General features: G+C 47.5%; 1 protein-coding gene across 1 annotated transcript; it reads left to right on the top strand.

The window, feature by feature from the left end:
• The first annotated feature begins 11213 nt into the window (after positions 1-11213).
• Positions 11214-23665, top strand: LOC119373973 (uncharacterized). Its single transcript, XM_037644034.1, has 3 exons — positions 11214-11438; positions 14585-14689; positions 23410-23665. Exons 1-3 carry the CDS (start codon positions 11229-11231, stop codon positions 23533-23535), a joined length of 441 nt encoding a protein of 146 aa, XP_037499962.1. The 5' UTR covers positions 11214-11228; the 3' UTR covers positions 23536-23665.
• The last annotated feature ends 538 nt before the right edge of the window (positions 23666-24203 follow it).

The raw sequence follows: 24203 nt of genomic DNA, 5'->3' as shown, positions 1-24203 counted from the left end.
TACTGCCTACCCTTTGACTTCATTGCTGTGCAAGGATACGCCTTTTATCTGGACAGCGGATTGTGATTCTTCGTTTCGCCAACTTAAGTTCCTTCTCTCTTCTGGGCCCATACTGCGCCATTTTGACCCTTCTGCTACAACAGAAGTGCACACCGATGCAAGTGGAATAGGTCTCGGCGCTGTTCTCATCCAGCGCTTCGATGACGCCGAGCATGCCGTTGCCTACGCCAGTCGTTCATTGAGCAAGGCCGAGAAGAATTACACCGTGACTGAACAAGAGTGCCTCGCTGTGGTTTTCGCTGTCCATAAGTTCCGCCCATATCTCTACGGGCGGCACTTTTCGATCATTACCGACCACCATTCCTTATGTTGGTTGGTTGGTCTCCGTGACCCGTCTGGCCGCCTTGCGCGATGGGCGCTAGGTTTGCAAGAATTTGACTTTGAAATTCGTTACAAGAGTGGCCGCCATCATGCTGACGCCGACTGTCTCTCGAGGCTCCCTCTACCAACAACTGCATGTGACGCTGACAATTTTGACGATTTTCTAGCTGCCATCGATGATACTGCTTTTCCTGATCTCGCCACTTTCCGGAAGGAACAGCGCAACGACCGCAGCTTGGATGCCCTCTTCGATTCAGCCGCTCAGCCGATAGGTAAAAACGGCTTTGTTATCCAAGATGGCTTGCTCTACAAAAAGAATTACACAGCTGATGGTGCCCGCCTTCTTTTAGTGGTCCCTAAGAATTTGAGAACGCACGTACTTCATGCTATGCACGATGACGCATCTGCTGGGCACATGGGTTTCGCCAAAACGTACCATCGCATACTGTGTCGATTCTACTGGCCTAGTATGCGACGCAATACAGAAAAGTATGTGGCCAGTTGTGATAAGTGTCAGCGATTCAAGCGACCAAATACTGCTCCGGTCGGTCTCCTTCACCCTGTGACACCACCCTCATCGCCTTTCGAAATGGTTGGAGTGGATCTTCTCGGCCCATTTCCACGTTCATCAAACAACAACCGTTGGGTTATAGTCTGCGTTGACCATCTGACACGTTATGCGGAAACCAAAACGATGCCAACGGCCACGGCTATCGATGTATCGAGTTTTCTCCTGTCTTCGGTTATACTGCGCCATGGACCACCTCGTATTATTGTGAGCGATCGTGGTCGCCAGTTCGTGGCCGATGCAGTAGAAGAGCTCTTGCGTCTCTGTGCTTGTCAGTTTCGCCACGCGACCCCGTATCACCCGCAGACAAACGGTCTCGTCGAGCGCACCAACAGGACATTGACCAACATGCTTTCGATGTACGTCGATTCCAGGCACAAAAATTGGGATGACATCTTACCCTTTATCACCTACGCCTACAACACGGCAAAGCATGAAACCTCTGGTTACAGTCCATTCTATCTTCTTTATGTTAGACCACCCCGCAGCTTCCTTGACACCATTCTACCTTTAAACGCTCGTGCGGACTCTTCTATTGCCCAGACTCTCTGCCGCGCAGAAGAAGCACGTCGCATTGCTCAGCTCCGTACGTTGGCGTCCCAGGACCGCTCCAAGTTCGCCTACGATTCGCGACACAAGGACGTGTCGTACGAAAAAGGGGACAAAGTGTGGCTTTGGACACCACTCCGCAAGCGCGGTCTGTGCCAAAAGTTTCTGGCTCGTTACACCGGCCCTTTCGTCATCGTCGATCGCTTAAGTGATGTCACGTATTCGATCGCTCGCCTCGTAGCTCACGGCTACCGTTCTAGGAAGACGCAGCTTGCTCACGTCGCCCGCCTAAAGCGCTATCATCCCCGTGACTCTTAGCGCACGTAATTTATACTCGCCCAGAGGGCTTCGTCTGGGAAAGGAGGAGTGTTACGCTGAAGCGATAACGGAGGAAGAGGAGAACGAAGGGCGTCTCTCTTCGAAGCAACTCGGTGTCGGCGCGGCAACCCTTCGTCCCTTTCATTTATTCACTTGTAAATAAACACACCCCATCGTAACAATATTATTGTGCAAGAAAAACAATGACAAGTTGATCGATTGAATAAAATCCTTGATGTTGTAAGCATAAGTGGTGCACATATATGAGGTAAAACACAATATTGATAATTTTTGTGTGATGTAAGTGCAGGGTGTTTCGAGAAATGTGTCCAAAAATCCTAAAATGAAGGATCTGCGATATCTTCACGATACCTTCGGCATTACTTAGAAGACAAGGACGTCTGTTTCCACAACATGATAGGCTTCAGATGGGGCCTTTCTACTCAAGATGCCATGAAGTTAATCAAGGATCACGTCATCGATCGCAACACGAGAACGCGAGAGCCATCCTTGGGCTTGACTTGGAGAAGGTGTTCGACAATATCCTCCACTCCTGTGTCTTGGGAACGATCTGAAGCCTTGGTCTGGGCTAGCACTTTCATGACTACACGAGATCATTCCTGGCGGGCAGAGAAGCCATCCTCGAAGTGGGAGACCTCGCGTCAGACTCGGTTAGGCTCAGTTCTAGAGGGACGCCACAGGGGTCAGTCATATCCCCGACCCTCTCTACCCTCGCCATGATGGGACTATCAAGGAAATTCTCCGAGGTCGACGACATTAATTACACGATACATGCAGACTACGTCACCATGTGGTGTACCGGTGGCAGCGACGGACACTTGGAGGCTGCGCTTCAAGATAACATCGAGGTCACAGAAGACTACCTGAGACCGACCGGACTCCGATACTCACCGCGGAAATCAGAGCTGCTACTACACAGGCCCAAGCGCAGGGGCCCGAAATCGAAATGTTGGAGGCGTGCGAAGGACATCTACATCACTCTAAGGACAGCTGAGGGTGCTATCATCCCCAGGGTGGACACTCTCTGCGTTCTCGGTATGACAATTCAGTCGAATGGCTCTAATAACCAGACTGTACTGAAGCTTACCAAGAAAACGGACAGTGCACTCAGGTCAATAAAAAGGGTTGCCAACCGGGAGCGAGGACTGTGCGAGGACAACCTCCTCAAGTGGGCGCATGCTTTCGTGATGTGTCACTTCATCTACGTCGCGGCCATGCACAACTGGCAGAGGTCAGAGCGGGACAAGTTGAACGCATTGATCAGAAAGGCGGTCAAGAGAGCTCCCGGTCTTCCCATGTACACGAGCTCGGAGAGACTGCTCCACCTCGGCATGCAGAACACGCTGGAAGAGATAGCTCAGTCACAGGAGAGGGCGCAGTTTACCAAACTTTCTACTACCAGTGCCGGGAGAAACATCGTGAGAGAGCTTGGAGTTCCCTGGCCAGTAATCGACAGCAGATACTGCAGCATTCCTCGAGAACAGATAGAGCGCATTGCCGCTGCTCCCATTCCTCGGAATGTCAACCCTGAGTACAATGTAGGCAGACAACGGGCTAGGGCTAAAGCCCTCCTGGAAGATGTCCGTGCAAATGGCCGGAGTTGTTATTTCGTCGACGCAGCACGCTAACCAGACGGAAAAGCATTCCTCGCAGTCAGCGTTGATCAATACCCGCGTTACGGGTTCACGAAGACGTTACATCGTCCAAGTGTGATGCTGTGTTATGCAGTCCGGATTTGAAAACACAACTATGGGCAGTCGAACGGGCCAATGACGTGGCGGAGAGGCTACGCCTATCTGTCCCGACGTGGGAGCGGCCCGCTACGTGCTGGTTCACGCCCCGACGGACCGGAATAAAGTTTTTTTAACACGAAAGTGTTTTCTGCCGGGGTCCACCAAGACTTCAGTGAGGTATTTCCGTCACGGAAATGACGTCGAAAAAGTTTACACGATCAGATGGCAAAGAAAAAAAGTTCCGTCAACGGGCATCGAACCCACGACTGCTCGGTTCGCAACAAGAGATGCCGGCCCCGCTATCCACTGCGCCATGGTCTTTTTTTCTTTATTGCCTGCTTTTGACAAGAAACAAACACAAGAAGAAACGCTATTTACATTACAAACACTGGTTGCGTAAAAAGGGAGAGGGATCGACAGGAAAAAAAGGAAGGGCCATACTGGGACTAATGAGGGCGCTCTAAACCTCCTTCATTTGTAAAAGAAGCTCTACACGATATAACCAATCGGGAACATCTTCAAGAAGTTTTTGTTCTTCGACAAAACGGGTTACGCTTTCTTTGAAGTATTGACGCGCCGGACGGGCGTCCACGCCAGCGTGCCGTTTGGCCATCCTGCACTTCCATATGCTGTGGAGTGTAATCAACATTATCAGATCAAAAGGTGTCCCGTCATCACTTTCAACAGAGAGATATCGAATTCCAGGGGGGTCTAAGGGAAAATCTTTTTTGATGGTACGCTGCAGTACATCCCATAAAAACACAGCCTCCCAGCAGTCGAGGAACATGGGGTCTATTGTTTCTACTTTTCTGCATATTAAGCAATCGGTTCCCCATGGCGCAAACATGCCCTTTTCCTCCAGCCAAGGTTTGACAGGAAGTGTACCTGAACGTAGTTGAAAGAAGAATGTTTTCGTTCCTACAGGTACCATCATTCTTTTTTCGCCATGGTCACAGACACTAGAGGCTTTACAAACGCGCGTTTTATATATACCACTCTCCCGGTCGGCGGGGTGGTGTTGCCCTCTGGGAGCGGTAAAGTAAAGTAATTCTTCATTACTGTGGCCTCCGCAATTAACACCTGCAACGCGTTACACGTCTGTCCCATTCGGCGCGTTTTCAATAGAAGTTCAATTTTGTCAATGCCTTAACACACCGCGAGGTGGCGATCTTAGCCCAAGCGTCGTAAACGCGTCGGCCTCGCTCATAGCATCACGCTAATCCAAACCAAAAATAGCTCTGCGACGCGCGCCTGCATCACCTGGCTGTTACACCGCGTTCCCCGCTCACGCGCTCGCCCCGAGAAAAATCACGGCCGGTGGGCGGCACGACGCGCTTTGCGTTTCCCTCTAGTCCGGCCGTGGTGTTCAATCACACATTTTATCATGCCGCGGGATGACGACCAAGTTCTGCGTCCAATATGCGACGCTCTTCTTGCTATCACACCTCGTTCTCTTAGTACGCTTTCGCCGTTAACTACTGCAGCTACCACAAGGTTCTGTGTAATCATTTAATATGTACGTTAGTCGTCGGGATGGAGATGTACCACCAATCATCAAAGTGAGTGCATCCATTCAATAGAGAGTTTGAGAACTGGGGACCCAAGACGCTGGGCCCCCAAGCTGCGTTGGGCAGCCTGCTCTTGCGTTCGGATGATCAGCAGAGTTTGAGAATTGGGCCAACGCAGGCTGCGCTGGGTCAAGCGCACGGAGCGCCACGCGCGACGAAATTTAATATCATGCGAGACGCGGGCCACACTGCGCCGTGGCCCGCGCTGCGTCTGTGTCTTCTCGCTGGTGTCCCAAGACGCCTTGGTGCCCCACGCTAGTTTTCAATTTTTGCGTCTCGGGTCAACGCGAGCGCAAGAGCCCAAGAGTGGCTTGGGTTCTGCGCATGCGCCATGGCGGCTCGCAAGCTTCTTGGGTCCCCAAGCTCCTTGGGGCCCCAATTCTCAAACTCTCTAATATACATTGTCCAAACTCTCTTATAACAATGTACAGTAAACATTCAGTTACTTCTGTAAGGGCACGCTTTACTTTCGTGTTATTCCGATTCATATGACGAAGGGATCAACCATCTTTTTTTTCATTCTATTCCATTTCGGCATTACTTTTTCTATGGCGAGAGACATCTTTGGATGACTTCAGACGCTAATAAAGGCAGTAATTAGAGAAATTGAGTTAATTGAACTTTTATTTTAAGAGAAGGCGGGTGAAATCGGAAATTTAGCGTCCTTCGAGCGAAGAACCCACCGCCACTGTGAGATTTCCAAACAGCTCCCGCTGGTAAGTTTACGGAATGACGAAATGCCACCGTTTTCGCCGTAGATTTCGCCAACGAAATCGAAACGGAAAAGCCGAAGAGTGCAAACGCCATGCTCTTCCGAGATGTTCAGGATGAGCGATACTCGTCAGAATCAACCATCAAATGTACAATCGGATGAACCGGCCCGCGGGCCGGGCCGGTCCATCCGAAGCGTTTTTTGACGAGCCCGGGCCGGGCTTGGGCTTGAAATTGCGGGCCTGGGCCGGGCCCGGGCTTGAAGCCGCGGGCCGGGCTGGACTCGGGCCCGCTCATTAAAAGGCTTAAGTCGGGCCTTCGAGCACACGCGAACGTTACGCATTGCATGGTCTAAGGCATTGTGTCCCAAGCTGAAGTGACACGTGCAAAGAGCTGGCTCTTAGTAAAGCTTAGCAAAAAAAATAGAAAAACAGTTGAAGTTCTATTTTTTTTCACCAGTATAAATATATTTGTTTTATGCTGTGTGCTCCTGAATTCACGTGTATATATATATATATATATATATATATATATATATATATATATATATATATATGTTCGTATGCTAGATGACCTGATAGGACAAAATCGTACGCGCGTTCTAGGACTTAACAGCGAAACAGCTTAACCGCTGAGCTACCACCGCGGACAAAGCAAAATTTCGATGCATGGGCACACCGGATTTTCCGTCCGATCGCCGCCCGCTACAAAGCGCAAGGCATCATTAATAATCATCATCAACAACTAATATCCTCTAGAGGGCCCCGGCCGGGCCTGGTCATGAACTCGCGCGCCCTGGATAAGTTTAGTAATGAACGCCCGGGCAAGGGCCGGGCTCGGGCTTGGAACCACGGGCCCTGGCCGGGCTCGGGCTGGGTTCGGTCATGTACGCAAGGGCCCGGCCAGGGCCCGGTGTTGCTACCAGGAGCCCGGGCCGGGCTCGGGCTGGGTTCGGTCATGTAAGCCCGGGCCCGGCCTTAGTACCGCGGGCTCGGGCTTCATAAATCGGGCCCGGGCCGAAAAATCAGGCCCGTGCAGTGCTCCATGCGCTTGCCACGATAAGACTCGTGGCGGACGTATATTAACGAATGCAGAACAAGTAACATCTGCGCAATCGTTGGTCCGGATCAGTGACTGCATTCTGGTCGTCTGCTAGGGCATGCCAATTGCGCTTTTGAGCGCTCCCGTTGCGATTTCGCCGATGAACTTCATCGGATTTCATCGTTCCGCAAAAATCAAAGGGAGGCTATGGAGCCTTCGCAGGATGGACTTCGGTTCTCCCATGTGACCAGACCGCTTATCTCAACTAATTAAAAATTTCATTATCAAAGCGAAAAACTTTAGATGCCTGATCAAGCACGAAAAGTAACCGTCGGCGTCAACACGAGTAGTGCAAGAAATCATCACATGATGACGTCGCTGTATGACGCCATCATGAAGTGACAGGTTCCGAAAATCTGTGATGTAATCACGACGTCACTATGACGTCATCACAAGACGCTGTCGCTTGGTCAAAGGGAGCCATCCCGGACGCATGGCTAAACCACCTTAGGTACGTACAGCAAGCTTTCGGAGGTGGGAGGGGATCAATGCAATTGACTGAGAAGCGAAAAATTAACTTTCGCTTTCGAGCCGTCTTAGGCGTATGCATAAGGGACCATGTGATTTTATTGCGATAGCGATTATATGGACGCTCTCGGCATGTTTTTGTCGTCGTCCTCTGCATTTACTGAATCGCACGACCAGAGATTCGAACCTGCGACTTGTAAATGCGTGGCACGACGTGTTAGACTTCTCGGTCACAAACTATGCACCCTCCAGCATACTAACGGCGAACTATTTATATACACCATTTATCGTTGATGATACGCACACCTCTGTGCACCTCTGCGCTCTGAGGTGCTTTAGTTTGGCAGGAGCTTGTTCACTATCGCCCGCAATATGGCATAGGGGACGAAAGGGCGCGCTTTAAAGGGCGTCACCCCGCTCGTCTTTCGCCGGTGATGGGCTGCGCGACTCCGGCCCTGTACTTTAACCTAAAGGGCGTGGTCGCCCGTGTTACCGTGCTTCACTTTGAGTAGGATTCAACAGATGGCTCATGGCATCGTGCGTGTTGTGCTTTCATCGCAAAATTACCGTTGAAGCCATAGACCGCGCGAAGATCACTTCGCTCGCTGCAGTAGCTGTGTTTGCTAAAGGAGTGAGCTGCTAGACTTTCTTCGTGTGACATTCCAATTTGTTGCTATCGCATGAAGTGTTTCGCACTTGAGGTGAAAGTGTGACTTTCTTTACTATTTAATGTTAATACTGTAATTTCTTAAGGTAGTTATCTTAATATATCTGTCGCCATAAAAGGCGAGAAAATATCACGTTTGCCTTATTTTAGAGCCTTTTCCTCAAACAAAATGTACGCAAAAATATCCATTGTTTTCATGCACGTATTCCCAGCATATGATACAAAATGAAAATGTAATCTTAGTTACGTGTATACTCTGTTTTATTAGAAAGTTGCCTTCAGGAAAGGTATGAAAAAGCTCAATGTATGAAACCTTCCAGACAGTGATAGAAGTATTATAATTACCTAAGCGTTATTGTTGCGAACGTAGTTAGCACGAAGTATTCATGATGAAGTAGAAATTACATTACCTAACATCGGCACATAGCTTCTCCTTGTATACTAGAGTTGTTTTAAATGCGAAGCATTCCTTAGCGAACCACAGGCACTTTGGCCGTTTCTATTTACGTATCTATCTATCTAGCCGCCTACATCTGGGCGCTCTCCGGGTCGTCTCCATAGCTTGTAATATACCAAAATTGGCATAGCATGGGATCAGTGTATGACGAACACGATTCACTGGTTATGACATGAATAACGCAAGATACCTGTCGCGTAGGTCATGAAACCCTTTCTCTAAGTCATGTGTGGCACATACCCGTAAACCAGAGTTAATGTTATGCGGGTATGTGCCGCAGGTGATACAAAGTCTCAACCAACACAGTAACCGCGAACACACATATTGGCAAGCAAGGAAAGTGATAATGATAATAACTGTTGGAGTTTTATATCCCAAAACCACGATATGATTATGAGAGACGCCGTAGCGAAGGGCTCCGGAAAGTTTGACCATTGGGTATTCTTTAACGTGTACCGAGATCGCACAGTACGCGGGCATCTAGCATTTCGTCTCCATCGAAATGCGACCGCCGCCGCCGCCGCCGCCGGGATCGAACCCGCGACCTTCGGGTCAGCAGCAGAGCACCTAAACCGCTACACCACCACGGCGGACGCAAGGAAAGTGAGGAAACTGAAGACAGAACACCCCTGGAAGACGCTCAACTATAATCCACTTGTCCACACAACGTGGACCACGTGGATTACGCAGAAACCGGCGTCAATGCTTCCTACAATAACTCTGTTTAGAGAACAAGGCATTTTCATCATTGCCGGTGACTTCAACATTGATTTATCAAGACCCAAGAACGTTTGGTCCTTATACTGCGTGAAAGACGGATTGGATGTGGAGAGGGCGTCAAAAGGCCTCGCTTCCACGTCCACGAGCAGAGGCATCATCATTTCATCGTAAAAGGCATCCAGGATTTCCACCAGCTGCACTATACCTCGCACTTCACTACACTTAGACTCCTCATAGTTGCGATCACGAACGGATCCGACTAACAAGTCCGCTCCAGCTGCTGGTGCTCACTGATCACGGTGATGATGACCTTGTTCAAGAACTCGGAAGAACCCCTTCTACACATACACACGTGTTCGTGAAACGTGTATACGTTCTCCGTCATAACGGACAAGTATAAGCATAACAACTGTAACTGTGACTGTAACGTACGTGCAGTGCACCTGCGCGTGCCACTCGGCTGTGTATATATCTAGGTAAACTTTCCTGAATGAAGCTTAGTTGTGAGTAACGCCTGTCCTAAGCATCTGTGTTCCTTCTTTGTCCTGTTCGAATTCGCGCTATCCAGTATTGAAGAATATAAGCACAACGTATTAGCTTATCGTGTCTGGTGTTGGTAACACCCATGTTGCTGTCCCCATTGTTACGCAACTGTAAACAACTGATGATAGAATACATATGCGACTCTTCAACATATGAATGTCCGTATACCACCTACATATTTCTCTAGCGTCATTCTGTAACGTTTCGCTCAATGTGAAAAATTACGCCACAGTCACCATCCCGCGCATGCTTCGCATAACATCGATTCCCACGGTACGTGGGATCTGCCGAATTTCGTTGTTGTTCTTGTTGTTTTGTTTTTCTTTCGTGCTACCTAAATAAACACTATCAATTAAAAACTTCCTGCAGAAACCGTCTTACCACTAATGCTGATCATAAGGCAAGAGGCTAGGCTGACAGAAACAAACTGTTCAACTTGTTTTCTGCTTAGTACAGGTGATACATTTATACTGATGTACACAACGGCAAAGGTTATGACGGATAAGTTGTATTCGCTGAGTCCCGATGTTCTTGTGCATTGCTATGCGAGTATGTTGCTTCTATGCGTGCCCTGCAGTGTCGTGAGCCATTTTGCCATCTTTGTGGAATGAGACACCAGCACAGCTCTTATAATGTCGGTTATTGTTTGAGGTTCCCTAGAAGCCGGCAAGAGGAGTCGCTACGAAGTGGCGGCCGTATGTTAGCCAATTGTTATCATTCATCTTTACGTTGTTTACTTCGGCGTATTTCGCGCCCTTCACAACCTTTATGATGGCGCCCAGTGAAATCCGTGGAGCAAAAAAATCGCAGCAGTGCGCCTGTTTTTATGAATATTGACGCAGTTTTTTTCAGCGAGTTGCTGTAAAATCATAGGCTACTCCGGAGGATCATGTTAACTCAGGAAAACTACGCTTGCTTATACAACGGCCTCAGTGAACATTATGCCGACACGATGGTATACGGAAGTTCGCGTATATCGAAGGGCATTCAAGCATATTTTTTTTAGAAAATGTTGTTTCAAGGTAATGAAGTGGGAATGCTGTATAGCCTGGGAAAGTCTTGCTCCCCAGAGTCTTATTGCCTTCGTTCCATTTCTCGCTGGGGGACGAACTCTCTTCTCCTAATGTTGCTTCAAGTTCATAAGCTATTTTATGTGTGTCAGACGTATCTCCAAGCAACAGATGCCACAACTAGACAAAAGAATGATCTCCCCTCTAAAGCTCAGGTTGCTTACAAGGTGTTATTTTATGGTTGGAATAGCCACACACTTAATCATTAATGGAGTAAGGTAATTCTGAGCGCATTCCAACGGCCATGAAAGACGTTCCTTTTTTTTGCTTTTAGAAAAACTACCTGTGTGTGCATTCTTGCAGTGGCGCACTGCTGTTTTCTGCATTTTTCAGAGCCTTGGTGACAGGAAAAGATGAGATATCAGCCGTTGATACTGCTGTCCATTTTTCACGGGGAAATGCTTTGTCTTGAAAAAACGATCACCAAAAAGACTGGTATCTGCGAACTCCGCGATGTGGGAGACGACTACTGGTATTCTATCATTGCCGATTTCGTCGTTTCGAAGCAGAAAAACGTCAACTTCTACAACACCGTCCTCACGGTCACAAGAGTATGCTCATCGGTAACTAAAACTTATTGTCACGCCTTCTTTTCCAGCGCGGACTCAATTTTTTTCTACATTTCTAGCATAAAGCACTTCAGCAGCCACCACAGGAGTGGTAGCTTGAACTTGCTATGGCGTTCCGGTGCGCGCGCACTTCAAGGGAGCGCACAAGCAGGCTGGCAGGTAAAAAATGCTGCGCACGCGCAGTGCTCGCTCTCGAGCCCGGCAACTAGCAGTCAGAAGGCGCCGCGGTGCTGTTTGCCGCACGCTCCTGTGGTCTCTAGAATTTTGATGATGACTGCACATACGTAAGCGTTGGTGTGCTATATTAAAACTCCTAACAAACGGTATGTCTTCTCTTGTTTAATGAACGGATCGTGTCCCATAAACTCTTCAATGACGTCATCACATGACGCCATTTTCAAACCGGTACGCCATTTTGCGTACCGGTTTGATTTAGTCTGTGAATCACCTATGGCGCATGCCGGTCCTTTCGTGGTAGCGGCCCGCTGCGTCTTGAGACAAGCCCTGCAGGACCTCAGTGAAGTTTACCATACCATACCATACAATACCATACCATACCCGCTTTTCGTGGGCCGTGGTACGCGGGTATGCGCCCCACGTGACTACGGGAAAGGGTTTCATTATGTACGCGACGGCCATGTCAGCATATTCATGTGATAACCTATAAGTCATGTTCGTCGTACACTCATAATCCCCTATGCCAATTTTGGTGTATACCAAGTTATGGAAGCGACCACGAGAGCTCCCAGACATAGGCAGCGATATAGATAGATAATAGAAATGTCGCGTACCATGCAAGAGTGACCGACTGTGACTGACTGTGTGTGCTGTGTCATGTGCTATCTTTCTCTCTCTCTCTCTTTCCTCTCCTTCGTTAAGTCTCCCCCACCCTGTTCCCATGTGTAGGGTAGCAAACCGGATTTCTTAAACAGGTTAACATCCCTGCCTTTCCTTCTCTACTATTTCTTCTCTTCTTTTAGATAGATAATAAATAGACAGACAGAGAGACTGAAACGGTCAAAGAAACGTTTCGTATTTAATATCTGGTCATATCGCCCAAGAGGGTGGATAATGAGACAAATTCTCAAGTACAAAATATAAGCACGTATCTTCAAACCGAACCAGGTACCAATGGCTATATGCACTCTTGTAGTATCGGATAAAATGGTTAATAAGATCGTCGCCTGGTTAATGGGCACATTCTACGCTGAGCATTGCCGTTCGAGCGCAAGCTTTAACCTGGGCAGGCTGGCCTATGCGCCACCGAGCACTGAGTGCCCCACGCACGTTGACTTCTCTTCTTGACCTCAGGTCGTCAAGCGCCGTCTTCGCATCAGCATAGTACACGAGGCGAGCCCCGTTCCACGAGATGTCCTTTCGCCCGTCTCTGGATTTCGCACCTTTACTTCGGATATATATATATATATATATATATATATATATATATATATATATATATATATATATATATATATATATATATATATATATATATATATATATATATATATATATATATATAGCCTACGACTAGAAACATTCCGGGAGAAAATTTTTCCCATGCGCTCCGACCTGTAACCAATCGATCCGCAAAGGGGCGCGTGACACGACTCAGCCGCGAAGGCATCCATTCCCAGCATAATAACGACGCGCTATGTATATGCACCATTTACCGCTCATAAGACGCCGATCTCTGAAGTGCTTCGCGTGCCAGAGGCTTGTGCACTAACATCCGCGATATGGTGCAAACGACCAAAGGGCCGGAGTCGGGCTGCGCGCCTCGGGTCGTGTACTTTGACCTACAGGGCGAGGTTGCCCGTGCTCACGCGCTTATCGCTTGATCGGTGTTCCATATATGACTCATAGCTTGCGTTGAAGCCCTAGACCAGACATAGGCCACTTCGCCCGCTGCAGCAGCCATGCTTTCTTCTAAAGGAGCACGCTGCTACAGCCTTCCTTCGTATGATATTCCAATTAGTTGCTATCGCATTGATTGCTGCGCCCTTGCGGCGAAACTGAATTCTTTTTTTCTTACTCAGTCCCACGGCATCCTGGACCAGGAACGCCGCCCGCCTTGAACTACTCTGCCGTCGGCTCTCTGTTTAGAATAAAATTTATTCCTATTCCTTATGTTCCTTGTAGTCAGTGTACTTGTAGCTTAGTGTTATTTGTATTCCCAAGTACCTTAATTTTCCTTGTAGCTGCCCTGTGTGATCACATAAACGCTTTGTGAGATTTATCACAATGTCCTTATGTGCTTTCCTCTTCTCGCAGCACGTACCACAAGCGTGACGAATGTTCAGGTGCCTGCGCACGCGCGCCTTTCTTTCGCGTGCCTGCGTGCCTCGTCACGTCAGAAGTCACGGTGTGTATTCTGATCATTGGAACCACAGAGTTTGTTCGCTCAATGCCGTGCAGAGCAGCGCGCCGAGAATTATAAAGTCAGTTTGTCATTCCAACGACTTGATGCCTTCAGGTATCATGTCAAGGTTGACCGGTAAACTGCCACCTCGCGCATAGATCACGTGCCACTTGACGCCCTTTTGGCAAAAAGAGTGCTCCACACTCACTGCCTTCGCTACGAATGGCGCTGGCTTACATTCGCAGGGGTTGCACGCAGAGAAATACCCAACAAATTTGGCGCGGGGAGCAGACTCGATTGGTAGAGCATCGGAAGCGTAATTCGAAGGTTGTGGGCTCGGTTTCTACCTGTGGAAAGAATGATTTTTCATCATCTTGAATTGATTGCAATGTTTGTCATTATTAGTACGCTACAGATAGTCACCAAATAATGTCTCCTATGCATTACTTGGCTTGATTGTCTGTCGGATTTATTTGCTTGTGTGTTTAAAAATAAACGAGTCCTTCGAACAGGCTTTCGCCTTCTTTCCATAAGTCACTCTTAAGAAATACACATTGACTTGCCGAAACGTCAGCTGGCGTGTCTGAGACACCTTGTGATTATTTGCTCACCTTTTTCTTGCAAAGGATGCACAATTAGGCAGGTTGTGCCACATAAAATTGTTTCCTTGTGCGGTCAAAGCACATTATGTCTCTTCAAGACAGGATATACTTCGCAAGATAAAGCGTTTGAAAAAGTTGTCTTGCATTCTGATGACTTCTCTTCTTTCGTCTTCCAGGAAGAGATCGATGCATACTTCGAGCTTGTGTTCACAATTGCCCCAACTTACTGCAATTCTCGTGTCAAATACGACACCAGAGCCTGCACGCCCGTCACCATGGAGGTGAGTATCAATACTGCGCGGTGTTGTGATGCCTTTCAGTGCAAGAAGCGCAAATTATGTGCTAGATGTGTATACCTGTTTGAGGCAAAGGAATAAAAACAAGCAACGATGTTAAAGCTGTCATGAACTACACCTCGGGCTTGGTGAAAAAAATTCGGCAGATTCCACTCATTCCGGGAGTCGATGTTACGCGAAGCCGCAGGCGATTCGTGGCCTATGCCGAATTTTTGTTATTGCTTTGAGTCAAGCGATGCGAACTGGAGCGACTTCTTTGTGCATATTGAGTAGTTATGTTTATCTCGTAGGCTGGCCCGCAGTGAGAAAATTTTTTTTCGGGGTAGTGGGGGAGGAGAAAGGGGAGCACTTGCTGAAGGCATTGACTATTTGAGGAAAGCTCCCATTTTGAGAAAAGTGCCTATTTGAGGACGCATCATTCTAAGGGGGGAGGGGGGCTCTTAGGGCCCTCTCCCCCTTGGCTACGTGATTGATCGTGGCTTTACCAGGCGCGTTGACTGCACTGACGCCCACAGGTATCCTATGGTTCGACGTGACGTCGGTACTCACCTTAAAGCACAGATGTCGGGTACATCAAAATTAACTGCAGGCTAAGGTGCGATGGTGCGCACATCGTAAGAAGCGGTTTTTGCCGTATTCCTCCGGGTTGATGAATGGTTGACCAGAGCTTGGCAAGTCATAGGAGTTAGTACGTAATGTTTAATACATTCTTACAAACGCCGATAGCGAACACTGCAACCGCAGTGGACATCGCCACGATATGACGCCATTATAGGGTATTTTTCTTAAGCAGTTTCAAGCACTGGCGCAACTCTGTGGATAAATACCTGACTGCAATAGTTGACTGCAACGCAGATGTCTGGGCTCGACTGCGGCTGTAACCGTGATCTTCAATCTTTCCGTCCCTCTGATATTTCCCTCACCGACACCGCTGCCGACGCCTACCTCGCATTTTCTGCAACACATGCTTCATAACGCGATCGCGTCAAGATTTTTGAAAGTCGGTTATCACCGTTCCTGGGTTGATACAATCTGTGAATCACCTGTGACTTATACCCGAATTTCGTGGACCGTGGTATACGCGTTTATGCCACACGTTACTGCAGGAAAGCGTTTCATAACGTACGCGACAAGTACCTCACGCTATTCATCTAATGACCTGCTTATCGCGTTCGTCATACACTGAAGAAGAACACGACGCGCGTTGCCTTTCCCTCTAGTCCCGCCGTGGTGTTCTAGCATACGGCGGGACGGCGACTTTGGCCTAAGTTCTGCGTCCAGTCAGCGACGCTCTTCTGGCTGTCACACCGATTTCTCTGATTACGCTGTCACCGTTAACTGCTGCAGCTAACGCGAAGGTTTGCTTAATCATTGATCATGGACGTTAGTCGTCGGCATGGAGACGTGCTACCAAGCGTCAACCTGGGTGCATCCACGTTAAACGGTGCTATAGCTGCCAATAGACATTGTGCAAGCTCTCGTATATCAATGTACAGTAAACATTCTGTAGCGAAGCGATCGAACTTGGTAATGGGTCGTCCTCTCGAACACCTCCTAGTGGGTCGCCCTCTTCGGCTCTTTTCGAAGAGAACGCAACTCGCGCTGAGAGTCGGCCTCGCCTTGACTGTCGCTGTTGACTATCGTAGCCGCTAATAAACCTCTTTATAATTCAATTACTTCTGTAAAGACACGTTTTACTTTCGTGTTGGTATAAACCGATTCCTATGGCGGAGGAATCAACCATATTTTTTTTTTTTGCATCTCTCTGAAACTTTCGCTAAAGGACAACACCGATTTCGGCCCACAACCAACGACACCGACGCCGACACCAACGCCTAAATTTCTGCGAAAGGAGCTCTTCAGCGCTCTCGCGTTAAAACGTATATTGATAAGTGGCTAGTGAGTGGAGGTGGGAGGGTCCCTTATTCCAGAAACCCTCTGGCTTGGACCGCCATGGGGGAGGGTGTAACATGAATTCAAGCAACGCACGGTTAGCAACGCTGGGCGCTGACCGCGCGGCAGTGTTCGAGGAGCTTCTCGAATATTGCCGCGCGGTCAGCGCCGAGCGTTGCTAACCGTCATTGCTGGTCAAACGCAAATACATCAAAATATAACAACAAGTGGGCGTGGCACTATGCTTTTTTTTCCCAAATGCGAACAAACGACATCCGGCCCTCCCATAGGGAGTCCAAGGGGCAACTGCTGCCAAAAGCGCCATGACACATAGGGGCACAACCATTGGTGGGAAAGGCCGCCGTCAATATGGCCACACTAGTGAAGGAGGCATCAGCGGTGGAGAGGGTGCCAGGGGCACCTGCCCAGAAGGAAGAGGGGCGAGGGAAACGTGTCGAGGGGGCGATGCGCGAGGCACACCGAAAATTGTCGCCCTATCCACGGACGCGATCCATCAGAGACTAGACATATGGAGTTTCGCTGTAATATATCGCTGCTCGGGGCACGGCCACTATTTTATTTAGCGGCCGTGCTCGTGGCAAGCAACATTTGCGCTATTTCCTCTTTGTGGCTGGCGTTCGCGTAAAAAAAAGAAAAAAAGGGAAAAAAAGAGAAAAGACTGCGTTCCTTTTAAACGCACCTCGAGGCGCTTGAGGTGGCCATTGACTTCTTTTCTTGTGCCATTCGGGTGCATAAAAAAATTGGCCGCGTATCTGCGTGCTTCGCTGCAAATGTCGTGTAAAGACGATAGAAGAGGCGCTGTGTGAGATATGGACGCCATCTGGCAATACGTCGGGAAACATGAGTGCTGTGTTGCGTGCTGGTAGTCCCGGCGCAGCAGCAGGCGAAGACCGGCGGTGACCAACGCGACCGGCGGGGACGCCAGCCAGCCCGAAAACGCGGTTTGGCGCGAAGTGCTGAAGCAGAGAAACGTCCGCACTCAACGAGTACTCTCCACACACTCTTTTATTTACACGTCGCCTGGGTAAAACAGGAACGCCAGAGCGGCGCCCACAACCGGCAGCCTGAAGGCCGCCCACAACGCTGCTTTTTCATTTTTTAAATATTTTGTTTTTCACCTTCTTGGCCTTCTCAAAACTAAAGTTTTTCAACACCAACCCATGGCATTCGTACAGTGCAATACAGAACCGAAACCGAAACACAACAATGAGCTCGTGCGAAGGGCACGGAGGAAGGCAAATTTCAGCGCAGTCGCATTTTCAGCTTTGTTGAAACAGCGCTCACTAGACGACGACGAAGTAAAAGAAGGCACGGGACAGGCAGCGCCTGTCCTGTGCCTTCTTTTACTTCGTCGTCGTCTAGTGAGCGCTGTTTCAACAAAGATGAACGCATACCAACTCGCTCAAGCTTCCAAAATGCATAAGCATTTTCAGCGCAGCTTAAGAAACTAGGATCCTTAAAATTACGTATGTATGCATTTTCTATTAAAGGAACACGCCATCTAATACTTACCTTGTGATGTTGCACCTCAGATATGCATGATATTTACTTTTTGATCGACAACGTTCACAAGTATGAACAGCCATACCAGTTCAAGACGGCTGGCCCTTGTGCAAGTGGTTCAACTTTGGCCGAGTGGCTGAATCGAGGGACGAGCCGACAAACAGAAAGACAGAAAGACAGACCAAAATTTCTGCGTTTAAGTTCCCCAAGAAAGACTATCGTCTTTAAAAATAAATAAGTAATGCGACGTACCTTCCAAGCGCGCCTCGAGCAACTCGAGCCGTGCTCGAGCTAAGCGTTCACGTTGTGCTTGCGGCGTTTGCACGGAAAAAAGTGCCGTCCTTAAAAGGCCACGCACGCTTTCGCCTTCAAGTCGTCTTCAGTGCATTAGGGACCTTAGTTTTTTGTCACTTGTGTGAATAGAGCTAAATGAGGGGATAGCAGTGAAGAAAAAATAACTCACAGGTTCCCTTATGCTTTCCCCTAAGACGACCAGAACACGAGAACCATCCCGTGTGGCAATTCTACTGTACCTTCTATATCGACGTCAAGGTTTCACTCATTAACTCTCACTAATTACCTGTCGCACATGTCATTATGCTTAACCGTTAACCTTCACTGATTATGTAAGTGCTTGCTTAATTTGTTTAATCGCCATATAACTAACTTTCAATAACTTAGCCTCTGCTTCGCCAGTAGATTGCCGTCTTTATCGTCCTCGCTATCACCTCAGTTTCACGTTTTCGCAAACAGAAGCGACAGCCATGCGAACGGCGATTTTTTAACACTAAAGTGTTTTATGCCGGGGTCCCCGAAAATTTTCATGACGTCACGGAAATACGTCAGCAAAGTGAACGCCATCAAATGGCAAAGGAAAAATACTATAAGAAGAAGTTCCGTTAACAGGAGTCAAGCCCATGACCTCTCGGTCCGCGAAGATGGTTGGCGGGCGTTTAGCCCACTGAGCTACCGCCAAACAAATAACGGAGGCTGTATGAACGCGCCTTTTATCTTTCACACTTTCCTCCCACAGTGCTTTTGCATGAATGGATGGATGGATGCATGCTATGAGTGTCCCCTTTATAACGGGATCGTGACATGTGTGCCACTAGGCTCGAAAAACAAAACAAAAAAATGCGCCGTTACTGCGACCGTCCCATTCGGCGCGTTTCCAATAGAAGTGTAATTTCGTTTAACACACCGCGGGGTGGCGGCTTTAGCCCAAGCCTCGCTCATAGCATCCATCCATATCGAAAAATACCTCTCCGACGCTCGCCTGGCTGTCGCACCGCGTTCCCCGCTCGCCCTGTGAGAATTAACGGCCAGGCTATAAGGGAAGACACAACGCGCGTAACGGTTCTCTTCGCGTTTCACGACGCTTTGGAGGAGTGCATATGGAGCATCAGTGTTTATTATGTGCTTGTTAATGTCATATTTGCGCGGGACTCACCATATGCGGTGTCCACGTATATGTTAAGAACTTCATGATCATGTGCGTTAGTGGTCGGTACGGAGATGTTCCACTAGGCGTCAACGTGAGTGCGTCCACATCAGGCGTTGCTACATCTGCCAAAACAACAATAGACCTCATGCAAGCTCTGATATACCAATGCACGAAAGCAATCAACTACTTCTGCGACGACACGTTTCACTTTCGTGTTATACCGATCCCTATGACAGAGGGATCAGCCATCTCTTTGTTCTTTTTTTTTAATCTTGCGAACGGAACAAACACAAAGTGAAAGTGCAGTTGCGCGACTGGAGCTACGAAGCAATTGGGTATTTTTTTTTCTGTGATTTACGTACTTTTTGTACTTCATAACAAGACCGCTCTCACCTAGAATGAAGAGCAGATTCTGCCAGCAATCGCTTTCATAGTCTGTTAAACAGCTGGCGTCTGTTAATTTCCTAGCTTACTTTTTCTCAATTCGACTGAAGCGCGAGTGCGCCTGTATTATATGTGGGCTTTACAAAAGGTTCAGAATAAGCAGTCTTGAACGAATCCAAAGGCAGGCTTTCCAGTTTATCTACAATAAAACTTTGATGTTCTAGTCTGGAACTGATCTAACGAGATGTGTCATTTATGTTTCAAACCGCTTATAAAGAAAGCAGGGCTCGTCATTATTTCTCAGCCACTCAGTAATAAACACGAATTCTACCTGCCAATGTACGCAAGTCTCTCAATGACGAACGCTACTCGCCACTATCACGAAATGCATTAGCAACACACTTTCCTTGGACTGACGTATTGAAGCTCCTTTTTTTTTCGTTTTTTGGATATCCTTGATAAATTGTAACCGTTTAGGTTCTCGAAAATTGAATGCGCACTGTTGAATTTTCCCACAAAAATTGTCGTGGCGTCATAACTTCTGACGTCGCATTTTTTCGTCCGTAAAAAAAGAGATTTGAATTTTGTTTTATTGAAGTTAGGAAACACACGAATTGTTCGGCTTGAGCTTTTGCGCTATAACACAGCGATAAGCAAAACAAATGAAAACAGGCTTATGAAAGAACAATTTGCCAGTATAACCAGTTCTGCGTTTTACTTCAATCTTCAAGAAATACAGTGAATGATTTGATCGGAGTGTTCTGCCTACTGTGCATTGTTTCGGATTCACCTGTCAGCATTTTCGGCACGTCACTAACGCTCTTTTATGTCAACATGTACTTTTACGGAAAACCCATTAGTAGATGACAACAACAGACGATTTGGTGGCGTAGTTATCCGCCGCCGCCGGTGCTCGTAAGCGACATCGCGCGCGATGTGCAAAAAATATCTAGAATTGAGCGAGATTTGAACCCATGCCCCATGCGTCCCATTCGAAGATTCTACCACAGAGCTGCGCCGGTGATTGAAGCTCCTTCACAAAAAGACCTTATACAGGCGTCATGTCGGGCAAAGAAAGGCGTTAGCAGATGTAATATTGCGCAGCAGAAGAGTTAAATAACAACCAGGCTTCACAGAATACGATGTGCGTAACGAGAGAATGTTTTCTAGTTTTGCACTCATTACAAAGGGCTCAGCTATAATTCTTCATCGTCATCAGCCACAGCATCAACAAATCGCCTGTATTGTCTTGCAAATGTGTAGCAGGTACCTCGCTTCTCCGCAGAATGTTCAATAATGGCCTAGCGGGTACTGCTCTACTTCGCAAGAATTATGATTATCTAAGGTGTACGCCGCGTCTTGCAACTCCGCCTGTAGTAGTCGCCCTAAGAGAGTTTACAATGGGCTCCAGAAATACCGGTCATGCATCTTTCGCAGTGACTCCGCTGTGGGTTTCACGAAGGCCTGGCTTTTTTTACAACGAAAGCTATTTTGAGATCATTTCAACGGCCGTTTTTGGCGCCGTAGTTGTCCGCCGCCGCCACCGCCACCGCCGGTGTCCGTAACCGCTACCGCGCGAAACAAGAAAAAAAAAGGAAAAAAGAAAAAATTTCCAGCATGGAACGAGGTTCAAACCTGGGCCCTCTGCGTAGGAGCCCAATGTTCTTCGGCTTACTGGGAGCGCGGTACACACAACAGACGAAGGAAGAACCACAGAACACGAGCGCTCACTAACAACTGGTTTATTCACACATTAGAAGGACACATTTATACACAAAAGTGCGCATGTCAAAAAAAGGAAAAGATTACAGCACGAGCAGCACGCGGCGCACTTTATCGAGGCACTTGTCTAAGAACTATCAATGTACTTAAATTCACAGTCATGTAGTGATAATGAAGGATGGCTTATACACTGGTCTGCATTCCTGGAAATGTGATACGCTTCAGAAATTTCGCGTGTAGTTTGAAGGGGATGCCGGAACAGAATAACTGTTTTTTCGAACAGCGGGTGCCTTGGCTAGCTTGGAGACGGCCCTTGCTGTAGCAATTTTTTGCTACAGCAAGGGCAGAATTACGAAAAATTGCATAGTGGCTGCTTCCCTACTTCACAAAAATTATGATGATTTATAGCGTAGTGGGTTCCTCGCAAGTGCACTTCTATTGGTTGCCAAGGAAGCCCATAAGGCTCTCATGATCCGTTTCCTCGGGTTCTCAGTAAAGTTAATTCCCTCTCTCTCTCTCACACTCCGTTGATCCGGTTAACGTATGTTATAAAGCGTGGTGGGACAGTTAAATAACGCTCGGGCGTTACACAATATGAATCACGTAACTAGTGGGTCATTTAAAGCTTCCAACCCATTACAAAGGGATCAGCCATAATTCTTCATCGTCATCAACCGCTGCATCAACAAAATGCACATAATGCTTTACAGATGGTACCTCGCTTCTCCGCAGAATAACGAATAATGTCGTGATGGGTGCTTCCCAACTTCCCAAAAATTACGATTTGTGGCGTAGTGGGTACGTTGCTAATGTACTTGTATTAGTAGCCGCAAGAGAGTTTATAACGGGCTCTAGAAATGCCGCTCTTCCAGCTTTCGCTTTGACTGTGCTGCGCTTTCCGCGCAGGCCTGGCGTTTTTTTACCCTGACACCGTCTCAAGTTGCATGTTAGAAGCAGTATTTTTCATATTTTGCCCTTGGTACTTGGTACATAACAAAGCACATTTTTTAACATTTAGATCATTGCAAATTGTAACAAAGAGCACTATAATTAACGTACACAAACAAACAGCTTACGTGTGAAGAGAGGGATATTGTAGGAATCGCACCTTCACTTAACAATGGCCAATCGAGGGCGTGCCGTCGGCGTTTTGTACTACAGTCCCACCTTCGGGTTGCAAGAAAAGAAAGTTTTACTACTTATAATGGTATGCAGGTGTGTTTCTTAAATACAAAGGTGCCAGTTCTTGAGCTGAATAGCAATGTTTCGAAAGATTTTATTTGTTTACGTATTTATTGTTATTGACGAGTATTGTACCGGTAAAAAATAAATGTGCATATCAAACAAAAGCAGGTTGTAAATGAATTCCTGCATAGTTTTAAATCTGCTGCAGCCGCGTCAGGTGTGGGAAGGTGATTTCAACAGAAGAGCGAACGCGAAAACGTTCTTGCGCTATACGGACGGCGTGGTCCATAGCCAAGCTATGAACCATTTCGCTCCGCCACATGCGATCACAATTTCAATCATTTTAAAGTGCATTCCCGGCAATATATTTCAATTGGGAAGAACTGAAAAGAAAACAATTTTTTTTTATATTGAGGGGTTTCTCAACTAAACAAAAAATTTTCTTAATAGAAAAGATTTTATCCGAGTTCAAGACGCCTCTCACACAGATTACGTCTAGACCAATGCGCATGAATTTGTCTTGCAGGATATTTTGTGATTTTCTTTATCGCAGGCTATTGGGAAGTGTCTTGCATACGTGATAGGCGATCCACCGGACCAACCACGCAATGTTACGCACTTCGCTTGCGTGGCCCCAGACGAAGCAGACACCAGTCTTCTACCGCGACCTCCTCACTAAGATTTATGATACTCTTTGCACCACTTCCAATCTATGCGTCAACGGAACACCAACCTCAGACCTCTACTATGGTTCGTGTTATTGGTGAGCGTAGGAGTCTTCAGGAGAAGGAATCGCATACAGTTTCAATAGCGGAACAGAACTACAATGACGGACGCTGCGACGGCAACGCATATTTGAGTGCCTTCAGCACGCTTATACTTGGTTTAATAAAAGAAAAGTAATGAAACAAAAAATAGACCTGGACAGCTTGCATATAGTTTTCCTGAAGCGAGATCAGCGCAGCCACTTCAAGAAATAAACAATGTCGGCTGTGTGTTGTCGTTGCAGGGTTCATGGTAGTCTGCTTTGCGAGCCTGAAGTGTAATATCACGGTAATAGTATGTGTATTTCTGTGATACAGGCATCATATCAGATTAACATCGCGTGGTTCCAGTGTTGGCTCCCCTTTTATAGCAGTCTAATCAACATTACATTTTTATTCCTATGATGCAGCAAGCTATATTGAAGCATTGCTTGATCCCTTGATCCCGGAGGAATACTTTAACGAAAGTTACGTATGATATTCACATCATCGCACCGTAAAGTGCACTTAGTCTGCCAGAACAACGCAGTGTCCTCTTCATTTCTTACGAGGCTGGGCGATAGCCTCATGCTGACCGAGGATG

Source organism: Rhipicephalus sanguineus, chromosome 11 (assembly GCF_013339695.2).
Source record: "Rhipicephalus sanguineus isolate Rsan-2018 chromosome 11, BIME_Rsan_1.4, whole genome shotgun sequence".
Taxonomy (NCBI): domain Eukaryota; kingdom Metazoa; phylum Arthropoda; class Arachnida; order Ixodida; family Ixodidae; genus Rhipicephalus; species Rhipicephalus sanguineus.
The sequence above is the reverse complement of the archived record's forward strand: the minus strand, read 5'-3'. Positions and strand labels throughout refer to the sequence as shown.